The 20557-nt window shown below is 48.8% G+C and overlaps 1 protein-coding gene across 10 annotated transcripts in view; it reads right to left on the bottom strand.

Moving 5' to 3' along the window:
- Positions 1-1389: 1389 nt before the first annotated feature.
- The window catches only part of rbpjl (recombination signal binding protein for immunoglobulin kappa J region-like), a 76255-nt gene continuing 57087 nt past the window's right edge, over positions 1390-20557 (bottom strand). For 6 of the 10 annotated variants that reach the window (XM_086200374.1, XM_086200373.1, XM_086200379.1 and 3 more), the window contains 10 exons: positions 16747-16872; positions 16129-16199; positions 15690-15805; positions 12904-13081; positions 11958-12095; positions 10767-10882; positions 8647-8787; positions 8405-8560; positions 8063-8166; positions 1838-4314 (listed from right to left, as the gene is read on the bottom strand). In XM_086200374.1, coding sequence (XP_086056500.1) covers positions 4020-4314; positions 8063-8166; positions 8405-8560; positions 8647-8787; positions 10767-10882; positions 11958-12095; positions 12904-13081; positions 15690-15805; positions 16129-16199; positions 16747-16872 — 1441 coding nt within the window. In that variant the 3' untranslated portion in view covers positions 1838-4019. Of the gene's footprint in view, positions 1773-1837; positions 4315-8062; positions 8167-8404; positions 8561-8646; positions 8788-10766; positions 10883-11957; positions 12096-12903; positions 13082-15689; positions 15806-16128; positions 16200-16746; positions 16873-20557 lie in introns of those variants that run through there. The other 4 variants (XM_086200383.1, XM_086200380.1, XM_086200381.1 and 1 more) reach the window with 4 other exon arrangements.

The following is a 20557-nucleotide window of genomic DNA, read 5'->3' as shown; positions in this document are numbered from 1 at the left end:
TGGACCTGAGCTAGCTGATGCCAACACTTCCCACACACTACCAGCCATTAGACTAAGCTAACTAGCCTGGACCTGAGCTAGCTGATGCCAACACTTCCCACACACTACCAGCCATTAGACTAAGCTAACTAGCCTGGACCTGAGCTAGCTGATGCTAACACTTCCCACCCATTACCAGCCATTAGACTAAGCTAACTAGCCTGGACCTGAGCTAGCTGATGCCAACACTTTCCACCCATTACCAGCCATTAGACTAAGCTAACTAGCCTGGACCTGAGCTAGCTGATGCCAACACTTCCCACCTACTACCAGCCATTAGACTAAGCTAACTAGCCTGGACCTGAGCTAGCTGATGCCAACACTTTCCACCCATTACCAGCCATTAGACTATGCTAACTAGCCTGGACCTGAGCTAGCTGATGCTAACACTTCCCACCCTCGACCAGTCACTGTACTAAGCTACCTAGCCTGGGTTTCGGACACTCAGTAATCAGTTCTGGTCTGGGCAGAAGGCTCCCCTACAGCTCGTCTCCCCTCAGCTAAACTCTCACCTGCTTACCAATAACAGTTCAATTACAACAATTCCATCCATTGCGACCACGTATGGTGAGAGGCGGGGTTCACCCTGGACGGGTCACCAGTCCCATGCTCCAGCTGGGGGTCGAACCCACAACCTTCCTGCTGTGAGGCCACAGCGCTGACCATCACAACGCTTATCTTTTGATTTGTACTTCTACTTTTGATACTTCTCTATTTACATAAAACTTTCAATGCAGACTTTTATTTTTATCTGAGTATTTCTACTTATACTTCAGGAAAGGAAGTGTGTACTTCCCCCACCAGTAACTGTACTTGAACGTCCAGTATTTTCACTCTTTCCCACCTCCATTTTGGGTTTTTAATGAACAGTGGAAAATAAATCACCAGGACCAAAGAGAAACTGTGTTTGTTGCATGAGTGAGTGACCTTCTTCCATGTGCAGCAGCCGTCATCGTCATCATCATCATCATCATCATCATCATCATCATCATCATCATCATCATCTCAAACCCTGTCCTGGTCTTGATCAGTGTCTTTGCTTTTGTTGTCATTCTCTCCTTTTTTTTTGCTGCTCTGCATTTTCTCTCAGCCTTCACCCGGCGGCCCTCCATCACCGTGGTGATGATTTACAGGAAGAGCTCAGCGGCGAGGCGCGAGACAGTAGGCTCCTTTATACCACTGCCATACACATGGAGGCCCCCGGAGAGACGGGGGGCCTCCACCACACTGGGAAGGATATGAGTGCTGGAACTGCAGGCAGAAGGTCGAGGGCCCCTAGATAGTACACACACACACACACACACACACACACACACACACACACACACACACACACACACACACACACACACGTTTCCCTCTAATTCAGTTTCCTCACCTGGTTTTCTACAATGAGTCCATAGTTCTCGTACATAAACTTTAACCCTATAAACTCAACCTTCCCTGAGCTGCAGCCCATCATCTTCATCATCATCATCGTCACCATCATCATCACCATCGTCCTCCTCCTCTGGGAGACTCGTCCACGGGTCACCGACCTGCTGACCAACTGGACACAGGTTAACTAAATCTAACGCTGCCTCCAGATGGAATTCTTCGCGTCCGTGGACGAGAGCAGGGAGGTGGAAGCAGACGGCGCCTGCAGCAACAGCAGCAACCGAAGATGGCGTCCAAGTCAACAGTTCAACCAGCGTCTGGTACGTTGACCAAGATCAGCCAGCACACTCCCACATCTATGTAAAGACATTTATTTCACATTCATTTTGTGCAGACACTGAAAAACACATTTAAACTCTTGAAAAAATAACTTTTAATATCCCAAAAGCCCACAGATGAAAGGTTTCCCAAGCAACAGATGATGAGCGTGGAAGCAGACTGGAGGAGGGTGATTGTTCTGATGGGTTGTTCTGCAGGATCTCGCCGACGTTCCCGGACGGACCGTTTGATCTCCGTTACCATGGATTCTAGTTTGTGTCTCCAACACGTCATGTTGCTGTTCAGCTTTTTCTGTTGTTACATTTCATTTCTGACGGTTCAGAACTGAGCTTGACTACCTGAACCCTCACTGGGACCCGATCGGTGGGCTCGGGTCGGGTCAAACAAACGATCTCTGGACTCGGGTCCAGCCTGCTGGTTTCGGGTCTGTTGGTCTCAGTTGGGACGGGAAATGGAGGCTCCGGATCAGCGTGGCGTGACAGAGAGGAGGCGGCGAAGGGTCTGAGGAGAGAATGAAGGTGTGTTCCTGCAGAGGTAAGAATGGGCTCTTTCATACGACGGCTCATTCATCAGGAACGAGTGATGGAGGGAAGGAGGGATGGAGGGATGGAGGGAAAACGCGGAGGCCGCCGGTGTTTTGGGCACGTGAATCTCAGTTTGAAGTTTCTCCACATGATAGAGATTAGGAGCCTGGAGACGGCACGGGCTTGTGTTTCTACCGTCTCCTTCCTCCTCCATCACACATGTTTGTCTTATTAATGATGAGGAAGAGAGACACATGGAGTTCTGTTCCCCTCAGAATGTCGGACACGTGAGGTTTGAGGGGACGCGGGAGGCCCGCGGCGCTCTCTCTCCCTCTCTCTCTGTCTCGCCCGCCTGCAGTCTGGCTGGACGACGACTCGCTACTGTTTGTTGTATCCAGCGGGTCCTGCAGCCGCTGGTGCTTCCAGGCTGAGCCGCGGGCCAAACCACTTTGGGAGAGCAGGTTGTTTTTGTTGTGCAACCTCCAAATTGCAAAGACACTCTTAGTCATTAAAGTCCAATTTTTATGGCCCAAATTGTGATTTTTTTGTCACAATTAGAAACTAGAAAATGGCGGTGCCAGTTTCTCTCACTCGGCTCATTTCTGGTTCCAGTCAGACTTCGATCCTGCATCAGTGAGACGGATCAGCTTCCACCACTACACGTCCCCCCAGACCTCGCCGGGTCTGATGAGCGCTGGATGGAAAGGTGAGAAGGCCGCCGCGTCTCAACCTCGTCAGTTCATCCGTCCATTGACTGCAGGGGTGCAAATATTCCTAAAATTAGATCCAAAGTTTGATGCGGACGCCGCGGTAATGAGGACAATCAAGAACAGTGCAGTTCCCTGATTGGCCACAGGAGGAGAAACGGTTCTCAGACAATATTTGGGGGTTTGGACCAGGTTTACTGTCAAGGTACTGTGGTGGCTGGTGTGAACGTTGACCCTCCTGGACCCTGTACAGATCCGGATCAGCCCTTTGGGCTCCATCACCTCTGCACCTGGAACTTTTACTGAACCACCTTCAGCTGCGCCGAGAGCAGCTGATCCACTGGAAGAAAAACTTTTATCAGATGACATCTGGGCGGGTAAGAATGGGAAGAATGCACCGGGTGAAAAGAGAATGAAATTTGGGCTGGGGGGCGATGCAGCCGGGTGGGAGGTCTGTCATGCTTGAGCGATTACCTCCTGCTCCACTTGGTTGGAACAAAAGAGCTTCAGTTGTCCTTCTGACCCTAAATGTAATGACTCATAATGTAAAAGATCAAGCTTGGTAGGAACAGCCAGCGCCGGCCGATGTTGGCGTGTTGGATTTCGCTGCTACCAGGTTTAATTAATTGGATTAACGTAATACGGACAAGAGCTTTAGGGGGGAAATGTGAGGCAGACTCAGATGTTCTGGACGTCGTCCAAAGGGTTTCTGTTATCACTTTGTTCTGCAACTTCATATTTTATCCGATGTGTCATCTGTACAGCGGAGATCACGGGCAAACCCCCACCAGTTCAAGTCACAGCAGCATCCACGATCAGCCCCGTTAATTTGTAGGAACAGTGAGGTGGGTGTGTCTGGCCCCGCAGGGACAAATAAGGATTTTTTTTCCATGATTTACGATCTACAAATCTGGCTGAGGTGAGAGGAACATTCAGGTCCATTAAACACTCAGGTAGCTGAGTCAAGGCTTGCTGACGGCGCCGTGACAGGACCTCCGGCAAGTAACCACGATCCTCGTCGTCCCAAGCTGAGCTAGCTTTGCATGAAGAGGTGGAAGTTGGCTCTGGTGAACTCCTGGTGGATGGTCTCGAGCAGGACGTCGTCGCCCGGGTCTCCCTCCGTCCTGCTGTCCACCTTCCCTCCGGCCCGCGGGGCAGACAAAGGCGGCTGGAGCTCAGGGGTGTAGGTGAAACTGAAGGACGTGCGGTAAATCAGGCCGTCCAATCGAATCAGAGAGAGTGGGACGGTGATGATGCGCCGCAGACGGCGCCAGCCGTCGCTGAAAATGGAGATGTCAGGAACAACGCAGAGCAGAGATTTGGGAGATCTGAGGAGACAAGGGAGATGATGGAGGGAGGAGGTGTCAGGAGGTCTCCTGCACCACACGCCTGGGGGTTGGACGATGTCGTTGGTGCCAGACCATTCAGACTGGCAGCTCAATCAAAGCTGATTCAAAATCAAACATGTAAATGGCAATAATCAATATTTTTAGAGGATGTAAACTGGCAATAATCAATGTTTTTAGAGGATGTAAACTGGCAATAATCAATGTTTTTAGAGGATGTAAACTGGCAATAATCAATATTTTTAGAGGATGTAAACTGGCAATAATCAATGTTTTTAGAGGATGTAAACTGGCAATAATCAATGTTTTTAGAGGATGTAAACTGGCAATAATCAATGTTTTTAGAGGATGTAAACTGGCAATAATCAATATTTTTAGAGGATGTAAACTGGCAATAATCAATATTTTTAGAGGATGTAAACTGGCAATAATCAATATTTTTAGAGGATGTAAACTGGCAATAATCAATGTTTTTAGAGGATGTAAACTGGCAATAATCAATGTTTTTAGAGGATGTAAACTGGCAATAATCAATGTTTTTAGAGGATGTAAACTGGCAATAATCAATGTTTTTAGAGGATGTAAACTGGCAATAATCAATATTTTTAGAGGATGTAAACTGGCAATAATTAATATTTTTAGAGGATGTAAACTGGCAATAATCAATATTTTTAGAGGATGTAAACTGGCAATAATCAATATTTTTAGAGGATGTAAACTGGCAATAATCAATATTTGTGCCTGCGTGGCGACGAAACCCTGAGTGGAGGTTAGACGCTCCTCCAGGTCACACATTTCCTCGCACACTCAAACAGACCAACCAGCCACGTTCAGGGGTGCTTGCTTGACGTGATGCTGGTACTTTTCTTGCGTCCACATCGGCGCTGCGTTTTCAGGGTGTCCATTGGTCCACGTGTCCCACTGTCAGATCTCAGCTGGACAAGTTGTAAGAACCAGTTAGTATCGGCCACGTTGGCTACAGATGAGACCCAAGTTTGGGAACATCTGTGACGACTTGTTCCACGCCGTTGATTCCATCTCTGTTTTTCTGTATTTACTCTTTGTAGGAAAAGGTAAAACAAAACCTCCCATCTGTGAACACGTTTAGTGAAAGTGAAGAAGTTTTTCTTGTTCTTTAATCACCTCCACGTCCATCAACTTTTCATAAACCCGACGAGAGAACCCAGCACGTGAGCGGCTTCCCTCTCCGCCCGACCCCCAACTTTAGTGGAAAATGTTGCATCATCTCTGTTTTATCCTGCTGAAAGACCAACAAAGCACAAACTACACAGGAATGGGAGGATGATGTGGAACCCTAGTGAGGAGCAAACAGCTCGAGTGTTTAAAGGTATTTCATTCAAACCTCCTGCTCGCATGCCAGTGACGGATCATGTTCCTAATTGGCTGCAGCTCCTCGTACAAACGCCACATTGTGGATGACGGTGTTACACAAACACGGCCTTCCTCCGCAACACCAGGCTGCTGCTGCTGATGATGGGAGGGAGATTTGCAGCAGCAGCAGCTCGCGGCCAGCCACCTGCAGCCAGAGACCCTGACTTGCGATGCCTCAGCACTTTAGGTGCGTCGGAGGAGGTCTCTGACGTCTGGGGTTGTTTGGCTTCGGGATGCATCAACTGAGACCGCAGGAACCACTGGAGTTGGTGCAGCAGCCCTCAGTAGCCGCCGCGTGGGAGGTCAAGGACTGTTCCTGTGTGTCTAAGTGAGTTTGTCTCACTGACCTTAGATTAGCGCCTTAGATTAGTCCGTCGTGACGCCGTCCGGAAGATGGATGAATGCAGTCGAGTTGAGAGAATTCAAGACTATTTCAGTACACTTCTTTTTTCCTTCAAACTAGTTTAACAGCTCAGGTGATTGGAGGCCAGCAGTTTAGCTTGTAAAGTAGCAGCGCCACTTTTACAAGGCAACACAAATCTGCAGGTTGCAATCCAAAACAGCAGCGATGACCTGCTAACAGGTATTGCCGCGATCGACACACAGCAATCTGTGTCTGTGGGTGGGAAGGCAGATGACGGCCGGGGGAACTGGGGGGAACAGCGCCACCCCTCCTGCTAACCGCTACATGGGAGAATGACGACTGTAACACAGGCGACTTTGTTCCGGAGCGGCAGACCTGGAGAGGCTACAAAGCTTCTCACGAAACTCTAAGAGAAGAACTTTTAGGTGTTTTTGTCTCAGACTTGTTTACGTGACTTATTCATCTGATTTATTCCAGTCAATTTGACTGAAAACATCCCATAATTTCCAGCAGGATACCTCTCATCAGACACAGCTGTGAGTCTGTTGTGTTTTATAGAAATTCCTCAATAAACGGCTAAATAGCTGCTTTCAAATCTGGGTCAGATCATTGTCATCTGGGCTAAACCTGCCGGGTTGCACCATATTTTGTGCGCGAGGGCCAGTTGATATTCTAAAGGGAAATGCAATAAAATGTACATATTGAGGCCAAGTTTTATGAGCAGCTAAGCGCCTCAGACGTGAGCAGCTAACACTTCAATTTTCCCCTCGTGCCGCTCGGCTCCACATCTGGAAGTTGCTACAGTAAAGCAGCAGGAGAACAAATGTCATGATTAAAAAACATTATTAAAGCAAAAATACACCTAGAAGCGAATGTCAGTCGCGAAATGTTCTTGTTGAGGGTCACGAGACATTCAAGCTCTTTTCAATGTTCTCCAGTGGAGATAAGAACACCATCTTTCACTGGTTCTCATGTCGGGGCTCTGGAGAGGCCAGAGACATCATTTGTTCCCTTAATTTAACAAATTCTTGGCTGCAAGATTTCACTTGATTGAATCACTGAACTGAGGCAACGAGTTGTATCTCATGGCTTGAGAACAGTGTTTTTTCTCTGTGGCCACTCCAGTTTTGAAGAATTCCAAATGAAAAGACGGCTGTTGTCACACGGAGGATGTGAGCTGCTGCTTCCAGAGAGCGTTTCTCCCTCGAGGCCTCGGGCTCTCAAGCAGGCAGCTGACAAGCAGGCCATAAAAATCAGAACAACAACTGTTGGGACGAGTGTCGACAGGAGCTGGAAGCACGTCAGCTGACCTGCACCTCTCATCCGTCCATCCTCCTTCTGTAGAAGTCACACGAGCAGAAGTAGAAACCGCAGCTGTGTGCGCCTGAAAATCTTCAGTTCATCCTCAAGTCCCAGTGGACGTTTGGCACATTTGGAGGAGTCTCCTCCAGGAGGTCTGGAGAGCTCACGTGTATGTGAGCTGACATTTAACATGCGGTGTAAACAGCGAGCTGCATGGATTCTTACACTGCTGGGGAACTTTCTCAAACAGGATATTATGGAATGGCATGGAATTCTGTCAGCTCGAATGAATGAGACGGATGGACAACCTAAAGTCGCCGGCGTGGAGGCATAACCACATGCACACGCGAGGAGGTTCCAGCGCGAGTGGCCACACGGTTGTAGAACTCCAGCTTATGATATTTGTCTCAGTATCAAAGTGACAGCTTAGACGAGCCTGAGAGGAGGAGCCTCCCTCACGACCTCCAGGCTGGTTTCTGGAAGACTTATTAGACTCCTTACACACGAGCCTCACACAGATGCTACTTGAGAAGTGACGCTGTCTTATATTGCAGGAAGTGTAAGGACATTTTAGACTGGAAATACGACGCCAATATTGGTGACCAAGTCTTTACCTCCATCACATCCCCTCATTGCTCATCACTTCTCCTCTCTCGTCTCCTCACAACTCACTTGAACATGGTCTCCGCCTCGTTGTTGCCGAACCAAACTTTGAGATGAGGACTGAAGTTTTCACCGTGGATCTCCAACGTGGCAACATGCCCTCCACCATTCAACTGCAACAACACACACACACACAGACACACACACAGACACACACACAGACACACACACACACAGTTTCCAGGATGAACAAAGACGCTGCAGCACTTTAAGAAACACCCGATTTAACAATGATTGAAACTGAGAGCAGGGACAGCGCCAGCAGCCGTCGGCCTCCACAGCTCCTCTGGCTGCTGGTTCGACCTTGGCGGGGATGTAGAAACGTGGGTTACGTGATGTCGTCTAACTCACCTCTAAGGCTGTGATGATTGGGAAAGGACTAACGGGCGTCTGGATGCAGGTCAGACCCTGATTGAAGGTGAATTCCACTGATTCCACACCGATGATGGTCCAGCAGGATCCATCGTTCAGGACCACTCTGCTGGGGTCTCTGGCGCTGGAGGCGGCCTGGAGGGAGGGAGAGGAAGCAGGAGCCGTTACGCAGGAAGTCAGAGAGTAAAGGAAGGGGAGGAGGAAGAGGGCGGGGGACTCACCTGGTACTGTATGATGGTGTCATTGGACAAGCACAGGTAGGCGTGAGGGCTGTCCCGGAACTCGAGGGCGCACTTGTGGAGCTGAGAAACCGGCTCGTCCACGTCTAAGATGGCATGCTGCTTGTTGACCTTACGGATCACCTGGTGACGCCGGCAGGACGAGGGAGCATCATCAGTCAGAGACCTCAGGGGCACTTTTCTAAAGTCACTGACTTTGCTTTCATGAACAAATATTCAGACGACTGTGGTCCTGACGAGGTATTTGACCGTGACGATGCTCATGCGCGAGCAGCCACTCGCTCATACACACCTCGACAGGATGGCGGCTGTCTGTAAAGATCACCTGCAAGCTGACATCAGACAGGCAGCAAGATATTTCCTTGTGATTTTATAATATTTGAAGAAATAATTTGTCTCAGTTTCAAGGTTTGATTTTGATGTGGCTTCTGCATGCAGGTGGAGGCCCGGTCCTCCTCACACACAGGCAGCACGGATGGAAAGGCTGAAAACGAGGCCGTTTATGAGAAGATTCTCCTGAGGGTTGAACAGGAGTCGGGTTTGACGGGCAGATTTAAACACATTTGACCTCGAGGTCACGCCAGCCCTGTCGGCCTGGAGGGGCATCAAAGTATCAAAGAAAAAACCCATCAGGCCTCATGGAGGAAGGAATCTGTTCTCATCCACAACACTTTGAAGCCGCTTAGATCAGCAGTTCATCTTCCATGTGACCGATGGTTAACCTGAGCAGGTGAAGAGCGTGAGGGAGCAGGAAGCTTGTGGTTCCTCACTGGAACTGCTTCCTCCACAACCTGACTTCAGATGAGCAGGTGTGGATGGACGTTGTTATGTGGCGGCTATAAATCTGGTTTGATTTCCAACATAACGTGCAGTCCTCTCCAAAACAAGCAAGCCTCTTCACGAGCGAGACTCTCCCGAGCCAAGCGTTCATCCTGAGTCCCTGCTGGTACCTCCAGCGCTTCAGCCTCACTGCTGCAGAGCTACAGCTCTTACGCCGCCTGCAGAGTCGTCACAGCGCTTCGCTTTCTTGTACTCAAGTCTCATTAAAGCTGCTGATCCGGCACGTCTACGGCTTCAGTTCCTGAAAGCCGGCCGCGGCCAAACAAGCTGCTCGTCATCACACTGATGACTCAGCAGAAGAAATCAAATCAAAGTCTTCAGACAAACCATGAGGGCCTCAACTACAAAAACATATAGAGCAGCAGTGTGTGGAGATACACCTGAAGCGACCACCGCCGCCGAGCTTGTTATGACAGCAGTTCAGGAGGGTCCAGGAAAGGGTCTGCTCAGCGGATTGTGAGAGGTTTGGAGGACAGGCGGAACAATAACAGCGTTTTTGGGACGAGAGGGTTATATAACAGCTGCACAGGCACACGTGTAATTCAGAACCGCAGTCGTGATTACGCCTCGACTCTGTGGTTGAAACAATCAGCAAAACAGCTGCAAGGTGCAGGTTGTTTTCACATTTGCCCGGTGAGAAGCAGCCGTGCGAGGCCTGCTTTTGACGATTGTCTCCTGAGACCAAGGACCACCTGCCCTGCTGCACCTCACACACACACACACACACACACACACACACACACACACACACACACACACACACACACACACACACACCGATCCAAGGACATTTCCCTGCTGGTCAAAACTCACAAGCTTTCAAAGAGGACCAGTGTGACTAAACCCTGGTCGTCTCCAGGTGGTAGGAGACCAGGACACTTCAGCAGGGTGTAGACTGACAGTCGAGGGGATGTAAACACATAGTTTGCTAAATTAGATGGCGTTTAATTTCCTGAACTGGGCGACGATGAGAAGGCAGCTAATCTTAGTGGACGATCACATCCTGCCCCCTGTGTGAGTTGGTGTTGGGGAGAACAGTTCATCATGTGGGGAAGTTTTCGAGAGAGACGCTCCCCTCGTGTTCTCGGGTTTAACGTCACGCCACTGTGGGGACCGACGTCCGTGCAACAGCGTTTTCATCCCTCTGATTCAGATGAGAGCTGACCTCTCTGAATCAGAATGATTTACTCCAATATTGGTATTTCAGTCTTAGATCTGTGTGTGTGTGTGTGTGTGTGTGTGTGTGTGTGTGTGTGTGTTACCATGGGCGGCAGAGTGATTCCAGACTCCGTACACACTAACTGGACCACACAGCCGTAACAGACGAAACCTTCGCTAAGAACAAAGTCCCCTTGGTGGTCAGCTCTCTGGTCTTCCACTGCACGCACACACACACGCACGCACGCACACACACACACACACACACAGGAAGTGGATGTGTGTTATTGTATCTGTGTGAGGACCTGACCATCCTATTGAGGACATTTCTAGTCCCCTCAGTGGCTGCTGGAGCATTAAAACTGGGTTTTAAAGTTAGAGCTGGATTCAGTTCTTATTTGTTCACATACAAAACACAACAGTTTGACACTGAAGCGTGTGAGTGGTGGATGACTGACGGAGGGTTACGTGTTGTTGGTGGGAGGTCTGTGCTCATCGGGGAACTGTGTTACATAAATAACACGGCTGGTCTAGAGACCAGGGTTAACCCTCCACCCACAACCTGCTTGCTGGGGGCCACAGTGACGACCACTGCTCCCCCGGGCCGCCCTGCAGAAGAAATCACCTGGAGGTCTCGACAGGTGACACTGTCGCCATGTTAGAAAAAGTCTAATTATTGGGTCAGTCTGGCTAAAGCAGAACTTCACACTGAACGTATTCAGTCCTGGATCATGCAGTTGGGCATGGATTTACTCCGCCGATGTTCTGAAGGTCTGAAGGATCTCGTGGGTCCCTCAGGAAAACACAGTAGAGACGACATCAGAATATGAACTACCCGTCTGAATCGGCTGTTTATTGGGACCATGGAATCTTCTTTAAGGTAAGAAGATCACTTGTGTCAGTAGCCGATCCATTTGATTGTAATAAACATCTTTTTAACAGCATACCGGAACCTGTTGGTGTCAAATTATTAGTCTTCTGTGTTAAACTTGTCCTGATGGATTACAGATGTAACAGAAGTTGCTCCTCATGACGGTCAGGAGGCGCTGACGTCACAGCCACTCCTTCCTCCATTCATAGTGTTGGGGACTCCACTGATGAGCGAGGCTTCCAGTGAACTCTCAACCATGACATTCTAAAGTAAATGTGGATGCTTTCTGTTCACAGTTATCTTGAGAAGCTTTTGCATAAATGAATTAAAAACAATGAACACGTGATACCTGATCCATAATATGAAGTCAATTCCTGGACGGATCCCGTCATGGCCTGAGAACACACTCAACACAAGCATTTACCCAGAGTGATGGTGAAGGCCGTCCACTGCCGGGCGCTGGCGACGAAGGCTCCCCTGTCCACCGCCAGGTATCGAGTGCTGACCGTCTGTGAGCGCAAGCGGTTGAACAGAGCCACTCTGGAGCAGGATGAGATGCACACTGACAACACACACGAGGGACAACCACAGCTACGTTAGCACCCGGGAACGAGGCTGAAATAACACGAGCAGAAGAAGTTCTAGTGATCCCTTCTGTGGTTCGGTTTCAGGTAAGACATTCAGTTCTGTTGGTTCTGGTTCTCTTCAGGGGCCGGGGATGAATATGAATGAGTGCATGCCAATGGGGAGTTCCTGTGATGGTAGTAACACAAGTGTGTGTGTGTGTGTGTGTGTGTGTGTGTGTGTGTGTGTGTGCCCCAGTGACCCGTCGGTATCTGTGGTTAAACCCAACTCCGTCTGGCTTGGTTGGTCAAGTCAGGCTTAAACTCAGGCTTTGTTAGACCTGCTCTCGTGCCTCTCGTGCTGTTTAGCTTGTGGGCGAGTGGTGCTCTTTCGCCTCCTGTGGTCAAAATGTATATTACAAGCACCAACAAACATTCCAGACAAAAAATTAACTTCAAAAACTTAGAAAAGAATTCAGATCATTGATTTTCTCTCTTGTCTGTCAGGGCTTCTGTCAACACCTTCATCAGTTGCGTTATTCCACTGATTGTGTGCCACTGCATGTAAAAACTGAGCTTATCCGCTTTACGTGACAACGTTTGATCAAATAACATAAACTGCAATGAAGGGTTATTTAAACTTTGTATTCTTGTCCTTCAAGAGGATGAATAAAGCCTCTCGGGGTTTGTGAATGTTGATATTTGAGAGAAACTTTGACGACGATATGACGGGTCGATTCAGAACCTGAACATCTTCAGTCATTTAGATTTCACGAAACTGACTAGACTCAAAAGCGGACTACTGACGGTCGGCGTTCTTCATGGACTGTCTCTTCTGGGACGGTTTGGAGATGACTTTGATCATCCTGCTCTGGAACGAACCCACTTCCTGTCTGTTCCCAAGGAAGAGCTGCAGCATCAGGCGGAAGTGTTTCCTCTTGTCCTGGTCAGAGATGAACAGCGACTTGGCGCAAGCAAACATCTGCTGCAGAAACAAAGAGAGAGTCAGGATAAGTCTGTTTGTTCCATCACAATTACTTCCTGTAACCACCAGGGGGTGCCATGACTCATCTGCCCCATAATGTGATGTGTCCTTCCTCTGCCCAGGCTCCACCTCTCCTCTACGTTTGGTGTCAATCATCCATGAAATTTTTGTGCTGACAAACAAACACCATAGAGGTTATAAGCAGTGAACACATTTTTGTCCACGAGTATGAAAGGCGACAGGTTATGGAATCAAAAGAGGCCAAAATCTCTCACCAGTCCAGTTTTTGTCCCTCTCAGCATTAGAAATCAGTCCTGCAGGTGTGAGGACTCTGCTCAGGCCAGCAGATGCTTCTTCAGGCAGTAACAGTGTGTTTACAGCAGCGTAACATTTCTGTCAGACTCGAGTGTTTGTCAAGTCAACACTCGTCTGTAATAAAGGAGGAGATTGTCTCGTCTGGGTAAACAAGACATCTGTCACTCAGACACAATGAGCTGCAGGTCGGTCTGGATCCCGGGGGTAGGAAGTGCTCGCACACCCCCGTCAACAGCTACCAAACACACTCTTCTCCAAAAAGGTCTTTGCCTGCACGAATGCAACTGGAGCTGTGCTTAATGTTCACTATAAACTAAAAATTTTAAATGGCAAAATATTGTAGTCTTGTAGAAGTCTTGAGTCATCGAATCAGACACGTAGCCGGAACTACTTTCCTGACTGGGCGCAGTGATTTGACGCAGCACCTCCAAAGCTCCACTGGAACTTGGGTCAACAGAACCAAACGTTTGTTGAGGACTAGAAGAGCGACTGCTGCTACTGATGATGATGAGGAGGAGGAGGATTCCTGCTGGACACACCAGCATCCTGGACCTGAGCTAGCTGAGGCTAACACTTCCACCCACTACCAGCCATTGGGCTAAGCTAACTAGCCTGGACCTGAGCTAGCTGATGCTAACACTTCCCACCCACTACCAGCCATTGGGCTAAGCTAACTAGCCTGGACCTGAGCTAGCTGATGCTAACACTTCCCACCCACTACCAGCCATTGGGCTAAGCTAACTAGCCTGGACCTGAGCTAGCTGATGCTAACACTTCCCACCCACTACCAGCCATTGGGCTAAGCTAACAAGCCTGGACCTGAGCTAGCTGATGCTAACACTTCCCACCCACTACCAGCCATTGGGCTAAGCTAACTAGCCTGGACCTGAGCTAGCTGATGCTAACACTTCCCACCCACTACCAGCCTTTGGGCTAAGCTAACTAGCCTGGACCTGAGCTAGCTGATGCTAACACCTCCTACCCACTACCAGCCATTGGGCTAAGCTAACTAGCCTGGACCTGAGCTAGCTGATGCTAACACTTCCCAACCACAACCAGCCATTGGGCTAATCTAGCTAGCTGATGCTAACACCTCCCACCCACTACCAGCTATGGTGCTAAGCTAAATAGCCTGGGTTTCAGCTCCCAAGAGGAGGGTTTCTATCCTCTTTACTGACTCTGAAGATGACGAACAATAAGCATATTTTCAAAAAGTTGTCATGTTCCCTTTAAAAACAGGGGAGCAGAAATGCAGCTACGAGCAAAAATTTGAGCCATTTTTTTAATCATTTGCCTGCTAACAGCTAATTTGATCTGATGCTGCTGTAATACAGACTGATATTCTCTAAGTCATCCAGTGGGTGGGTGTCCGTCCACCACAGGACGCTGCTGGATGGCAATGAGAGCCAGCTTCAACTGTTCTCCCTGATGACCCCGAACCCTCTGTGTTGCCAACCTGCCTCCTCAGTCACATGAATGGGACAACTGTGTCTCCCCCAACAGGCCTTTTATTGATTGGCCCGTTGGACTCTTTGGGTCAGCCATATTTGAAATGAAGCCGCTCCTCCTCATTTCTCAGTTTTTCTCAAAGTGTCAGTTTACTTATGGACATTTGTAACAAGTACAAAGTATTGCTGTACTGACCAACACGGGCCAACACGGAGCTCTTAAAGACCAATACAACTTGTCCGAATGAGTGCATTTGGATAGGAACAGAGAGGTGGACTGACGATTCTCACCGTGAGAACTGAGCTAATTGATTCCATCAAGATTCGAGAGGTTTCTTGCTGTTTGTTCAGGTGTTGAAGGTACAGGTACTGGAATTCTCGTGGGCTCCCCAAGTCAGCTTTTAAAAGCAGCCTAGAAGAATTTTAGCTTTCATGCTGGTAGCCGAGCCATGGTTCTACAAGCTGAACGGGCTCAGGTTATCCCCTCCTGCCGGTCCATGTCTTCGGTCTGTCCTATTCACTGAGGTCGGGACATTTTTGTTGTTTGAGAATGTTTTGGGAGGAATTTTGCAGGTTTTGGTAAAAACATACAGATACGGTGTTATCACTTCCAAAAACTTTGATTTTGATTGAAAATACAAATAAATGTTCTTGCCATGTTTTTATTTAGCAGGTGACCATAGTATAAGCATGGTAATGCGCATCCCGTGTACTCGTCAGCTGCATGTTCCCTCCAGTGGCTCTGTGACTGTTATTTTCCTGTAACTCATGTTATCTCATGCTCCCCTAAAGTGAAGGCTGTCTTTAAACTGGACGCTACCCCATACGCAAACGTCTCGTCTCACCCTGGAGTTCGGCAGCTCATCGAAGACCAGTTTGAAGGTGTCCGACTGCGACTGACTGGAGCTGTCGAGACACATGTAGCCACAGAGTCGATACACCGAGTCTCCGCCGCCGGCTGCTAGAGGGACGACAGACAGAGAGAGACGATTCAAAGCAATGGATTCATATTTCCCTCCAAAATTACTCCTACAGAACTCCTCAGGTGTTGGAGAGCAGCCTGAACACCTGAGTCCAACTGTAGGTCCTTTTTTCAAGGACATAGTTGAGGGAGAAACAAGTACCTTCTCCAGGTGAAGTACTTAAGAGCGGCCTGACAAACTGGTTGACGCTGTCATTACGTTGTCATCATCACAGTCAAAGTTGCTCCAAATAACTCAGGAGTTTGAGCCACACTGGGAACCAGTGCCTCCAGTTCCTGCAGTGTTATTAGCGTTTCTTCACCTTTCAGATGGTCCTGCACGACTCTCCATCCATGGCCGCCGATGTAAACACACGGGGGAGGGCAGAAGAACCTGCAATAGTCAGGCACATGTTACATTTCATAAGAGATTGTTCTGAATGACTTCAAAACATATTGACTAGATTTATAGAGTGAATCCCAAGATGACCAAGATCGAATCAATTCAATTTACTCTTACAGGCAGGAAGCAATTCATAGCTCCTCCCCATCACGCAGACTTTAGTGTGACAAGACACTACGTGTCAAGGGAGGGGCTATAAACGGTTATCAGCCTGTCAGACCAGACTGAGGGTTAAAAAAGCCTGTATGAATACAATCCTAATGAATCAATTGCTTCATGATTGGAACATAACTAGAACTTCTGGGGTCGAGACAGGATGAAGCCCAGTTGGTGACAAAGGTTCGATGTTAAATAGGTCAGAAAAGGTATCCAGCCTTTTTAAAAAAAACCTTTTCCTTATTATCTTGATTTACCCACACGACTGTGGTCCAAACCAGGCTCAGGCACCAGCATTGCTATTTTGTCCTGTAAGAATTTGTCCACTTGTGTGTTTTGCTGCTTATTTTAAACTGACCAGCGTCTGAAAGCTTCTCCACACCTTTTCTCGTTGCCATAAGACTTCTGAGCCACTTTGGCATGCAGGATGACGACACACTGATCAGCATGGGCTTCTCTTCCCGGGTCTCTTGTTGCTCCCAGTAACTGAAAGCCTGGGTCCAGTCTCCTGATTGGACAAGAATCACATCGCACGTGTGTGAGATCAACAGAGGACACTCCGTCTCTAGGTTTAGCTGGACAGCAAATGAAACGCATGAAGACAAGATTTTGTCACTCTCACACAACCAAGATCTTCAAGTGGTTCTGACCACACGTGATCGGGTTGACCCACTAGGAGAACCACGAAGTGTAACACGCAACGTTGGTCACTATGAATCACCTCAACACAAACACGGGTGAAGAGATGGCCCAGGTTTCAAATACCAGAGTACCTGGTACCGTCTCTGTGGTGTTTGCTGCAACAGTCGGTGTCTCAAGGACACACACACACACACACACACACACACACACACACACACACACACACACACACACACACACACACACACACACACACACACACAAGGTCAAACAATACCAAGCACGCACACACCGTTGCAGAGGGTAAATATGACCTTCTCCACCCGTGTGAGTGAGACGAGTCGCATTCTTGGCTGACGTGGAAAAACTCATCAGGGCGTCTTCAGTCTGAGTGAGACGCTGTTTCTCATCTATTGTGTTGGTGCTTAAATTCAAAGGGAATTTAAGCGACAGAAGGAACAGACACACCAACGGACCGAAGACCAGCTGATGTTTCCCCCTCATGTTTGTGATGTTCTCTGTATTTGACGTCATGAGCAGCAGACAGAGTTACGACCCTGGGCCGGGAGTCCAGGGCCTGGACCCTGGAATGTAGGGAAGTGTTAACACAAGAGTAGAAAGGATGAAAGGATGAATTGTGTAGTGAGTGACAACAAAACAGGGGCATGAATTGTGGGAAAGAAGTATTTGTACTCAAGTATTGTACTAGTGTACAATCTTGAGGTTTCTATTCTTCAGTATTTATATTTTAATCCCCTATATTTATCTGAACCCATCAGTTACTGGAGAGAGATAGATTCGGCGTCGCCATCCGCTCATCTGGTTGGTCCGGGTCGTAGGGGCAGCAGCCTCAGCAAGGAAGCCCAGACTGTCCCCATCCACTTCCACCAGCTCTTCCGGGGGAATTCCGAGGCGTTCCCAGGCCAGGCCGACAGATATAATCCCTCCATGTCCCCTCAATGTCCCCACTGCCCCCGGGATGCATTCAAAGCTCTGCCGGAGGTGGGAATTGAAGATCATCCTGGTTCTTCTGCCAGGCGTTCCCAGCAAACCCTCACTACTCGTCTGGGCCTACCAGGTCTGCGTGGCGTCTTCACCTGATCCAACTCACCACCAGATGGCGATCAGTTGACAGCTCAGCTCCTCTCTTCACCCGAGTGTCCACAACATACAGCCGCAGGTAAAATGATACGATTATAAAATCGATCATAGACCTGCGACCTAGGATGTCCTGGTGCCACGTGCACCGGTGGGCATCCTTATGTTCCAACAAGGTGTTCGTTATGGACAAACTGCGACTTGCACAGAAGTCCAATAACTGCACACCACATGGGTTCAAGTCGGGCCTGCCATTCCTCCCAATCACGCGTTTAAGTCTCCCAGTAGGACAATGGAGTCCCCAGTCGGAGCCCCATCTAGCACCCTTTCCAGGGACTCCAAAAAGGGTGGGTATTCTGACCTGCTGTTTGGCGCATAAACGCAGACCACAGTCAGGACCCGTTCCCTGACCCGAAGGCACAGGGAAACAACCCTTTCGTCCACCGGGGTAAACCCCAACGTACAGGCAGAGAGTCTGGGGGCTATCAAAAAGCCCAACCTGCCGCTCACCTGGACCAACTCCAGTGAAGGAGAGAGTCCAACCCCCCTGGGTTCTGGACCCCGAGCTATGTGTCAAGGTGAGACTGACCTTATCTAGCCGGTAACGATCAACCTCTTCCACCAGCTCCGGTTCCTTCCCCACCAGAGAGGTGCCATCCCATGTCCCAAAAGCCAGGTTCCATGTCTGGGGATCAGACAGCCAATTTGGCTGGCCTCAGTCGCCATGGTTGATTTTGAGTTTGTTGTTGTCATAAACTTTTGACTGTGGGCTGCCCCCTGGTGGATGTATTGGTTAACATCCACGCCAACGTAAAGGACGTGTGGAAGTGTGTGAGCAGCGACAGTGACATCGTTTGAAATGGAAGCGTTCATTTTCATGGGCCTTTAGATGGCAACAGTTACTCGATCCTGGTCTAATATTCCTCTGACTAATACCGGGTTATCGATGTGCATGGAGAGAGTTTGGGGTTCTTGCGAGAAGTTCACATCAGTGGTCACTGTTATAACAAGGAGTGCTTATGATAATACACAAGGTTGGTAAACAGACCTGTGTTGTGACTTGACCTTTGCCCTCCTGCAGCGCTCACACTCCTTGTAAGGGAGGAACGTCTGTTCACTATGAGGGGGATCCCAGTGACCCGCTACACCCCACCACAGTTCAGGGTTCACACACAGCTCTGTGTGTGTGTGTGTGTGTGTGTGTGTGTGTGTAGTCAGTCACCAGGGTGTCAGCAGTGGTCCAATTTAGCCCTTCCCCTCCTCAAAGGTCAAAGGTCAGTGTGCTCGGCGCTCAGACCCTCAAGTATTTCACACTGGGATCACAGCGTGGACAGAAAGAAGAAGCGGGGGAGGGGGCTGAGGGTTGTCCTCTCTCATCTGAACAAATGCATCTCCTGATCCAGAAATTGTTCGGGTTCTGTTGGCGAGTCCCACTCAGCGTTTGGCGATCAGCTGATGGGTCGTGGCTGTAATAGGAGCTTTCCTCGCCAAAAACAACTTCAGCAGTTGGTATACTGTTTCCTGCTGAAGTGGTTTCAGGTGTGGACGTTACTGGCTCCATCTTCCTCTCTAAATGAGTTGACAGGAGACGCCGAGGTGGTGCAGCTGGCCATTGTGTTGCTTAGCAACATCGGGGGCAGCCAGTTTGGCTTGGCTACCATCAGCAAAACGACGCGCCCGATAACCTCATTCTTTATTTTTAAAGAGGGCACAACGTATATTAATCAACATTTCCTGACAGAAAGTAAAATACCAGAGTTAACTGAAAGGCTAGTTTTCATTGGTAGTCCCTTCACCAGATGTTAATAGGCACTTCAAAGCCACACGTGACAGAGGAAGCGTGTGGTCATGCGGCATGAGCAGGAGCGCTCGTTTGGGTGACCTGGTGCTGAACAATCGGTGAGAAGAACGAAGAAAAAATGCAAAAAAAAAGGATAAAGACAGACTGAGCTAAAGGTGTTCAGGAGCTCAACTGATACTCCTGGCGTTTTTCTCCAAAAAACACCCCAGAAATACAGAATCACAGTTGTAACTCCTTAAAATGAGCCTGTCAGTGACCTTTGACCTCCAAAATCTTCCCAGTTCATCCTCCAGTCCCAGTGGAGGTTTGAGCCAATTTCCACCTCTGAAAGGCAGATGTACCCGACGATACCTCAAGATCACAACTTGTGTTGTATCTTCACATCGTGTTCCTTCCAAAAAGAAGAATGAAAGATGGAGCACAGACCTGCAGCGCTGGTCCCAGCGGTCCCTGGTGCTTCTGGCCACTTTTTAGTTCAAATACTGAAATGGTTGTTGTTGTTTTTTTGTAGTTTTGTGAATTTGGCCCACTTGCCCACTGCTTGAATCACTTGACCCAGGGAGCCCTCATGCGAAATAAACTTAATGGGCTGATGTGCAGGTGCTGTCTGCCGGGGTGGCGTCCTCGGCTGAGACCGAGCTCCTCGCTTTCT

This window comes from Aulostomus chinensis, chromosome 3 (genome assembly GCF_037954235.1).
Source record: "Aulostomus chinensis isolate RoL2024-O1b breed Wild chromosome 3, RoL_Achi_v1.0, whole genome shotgun sequence".
In the NCBI taxonomy this organism is placed as follows: Eukaryota; Metazoa; Chordata; class Actinopteri; order Syngnathiformes; family Aulostomidae; genus Aulostomus; species Aulostomus chinensis.
The sequence above is the reverse complement of the archived record's forward strand: the minus strand, read 5'-3'. Positions and strand labels throughout refer to the sequence as shown.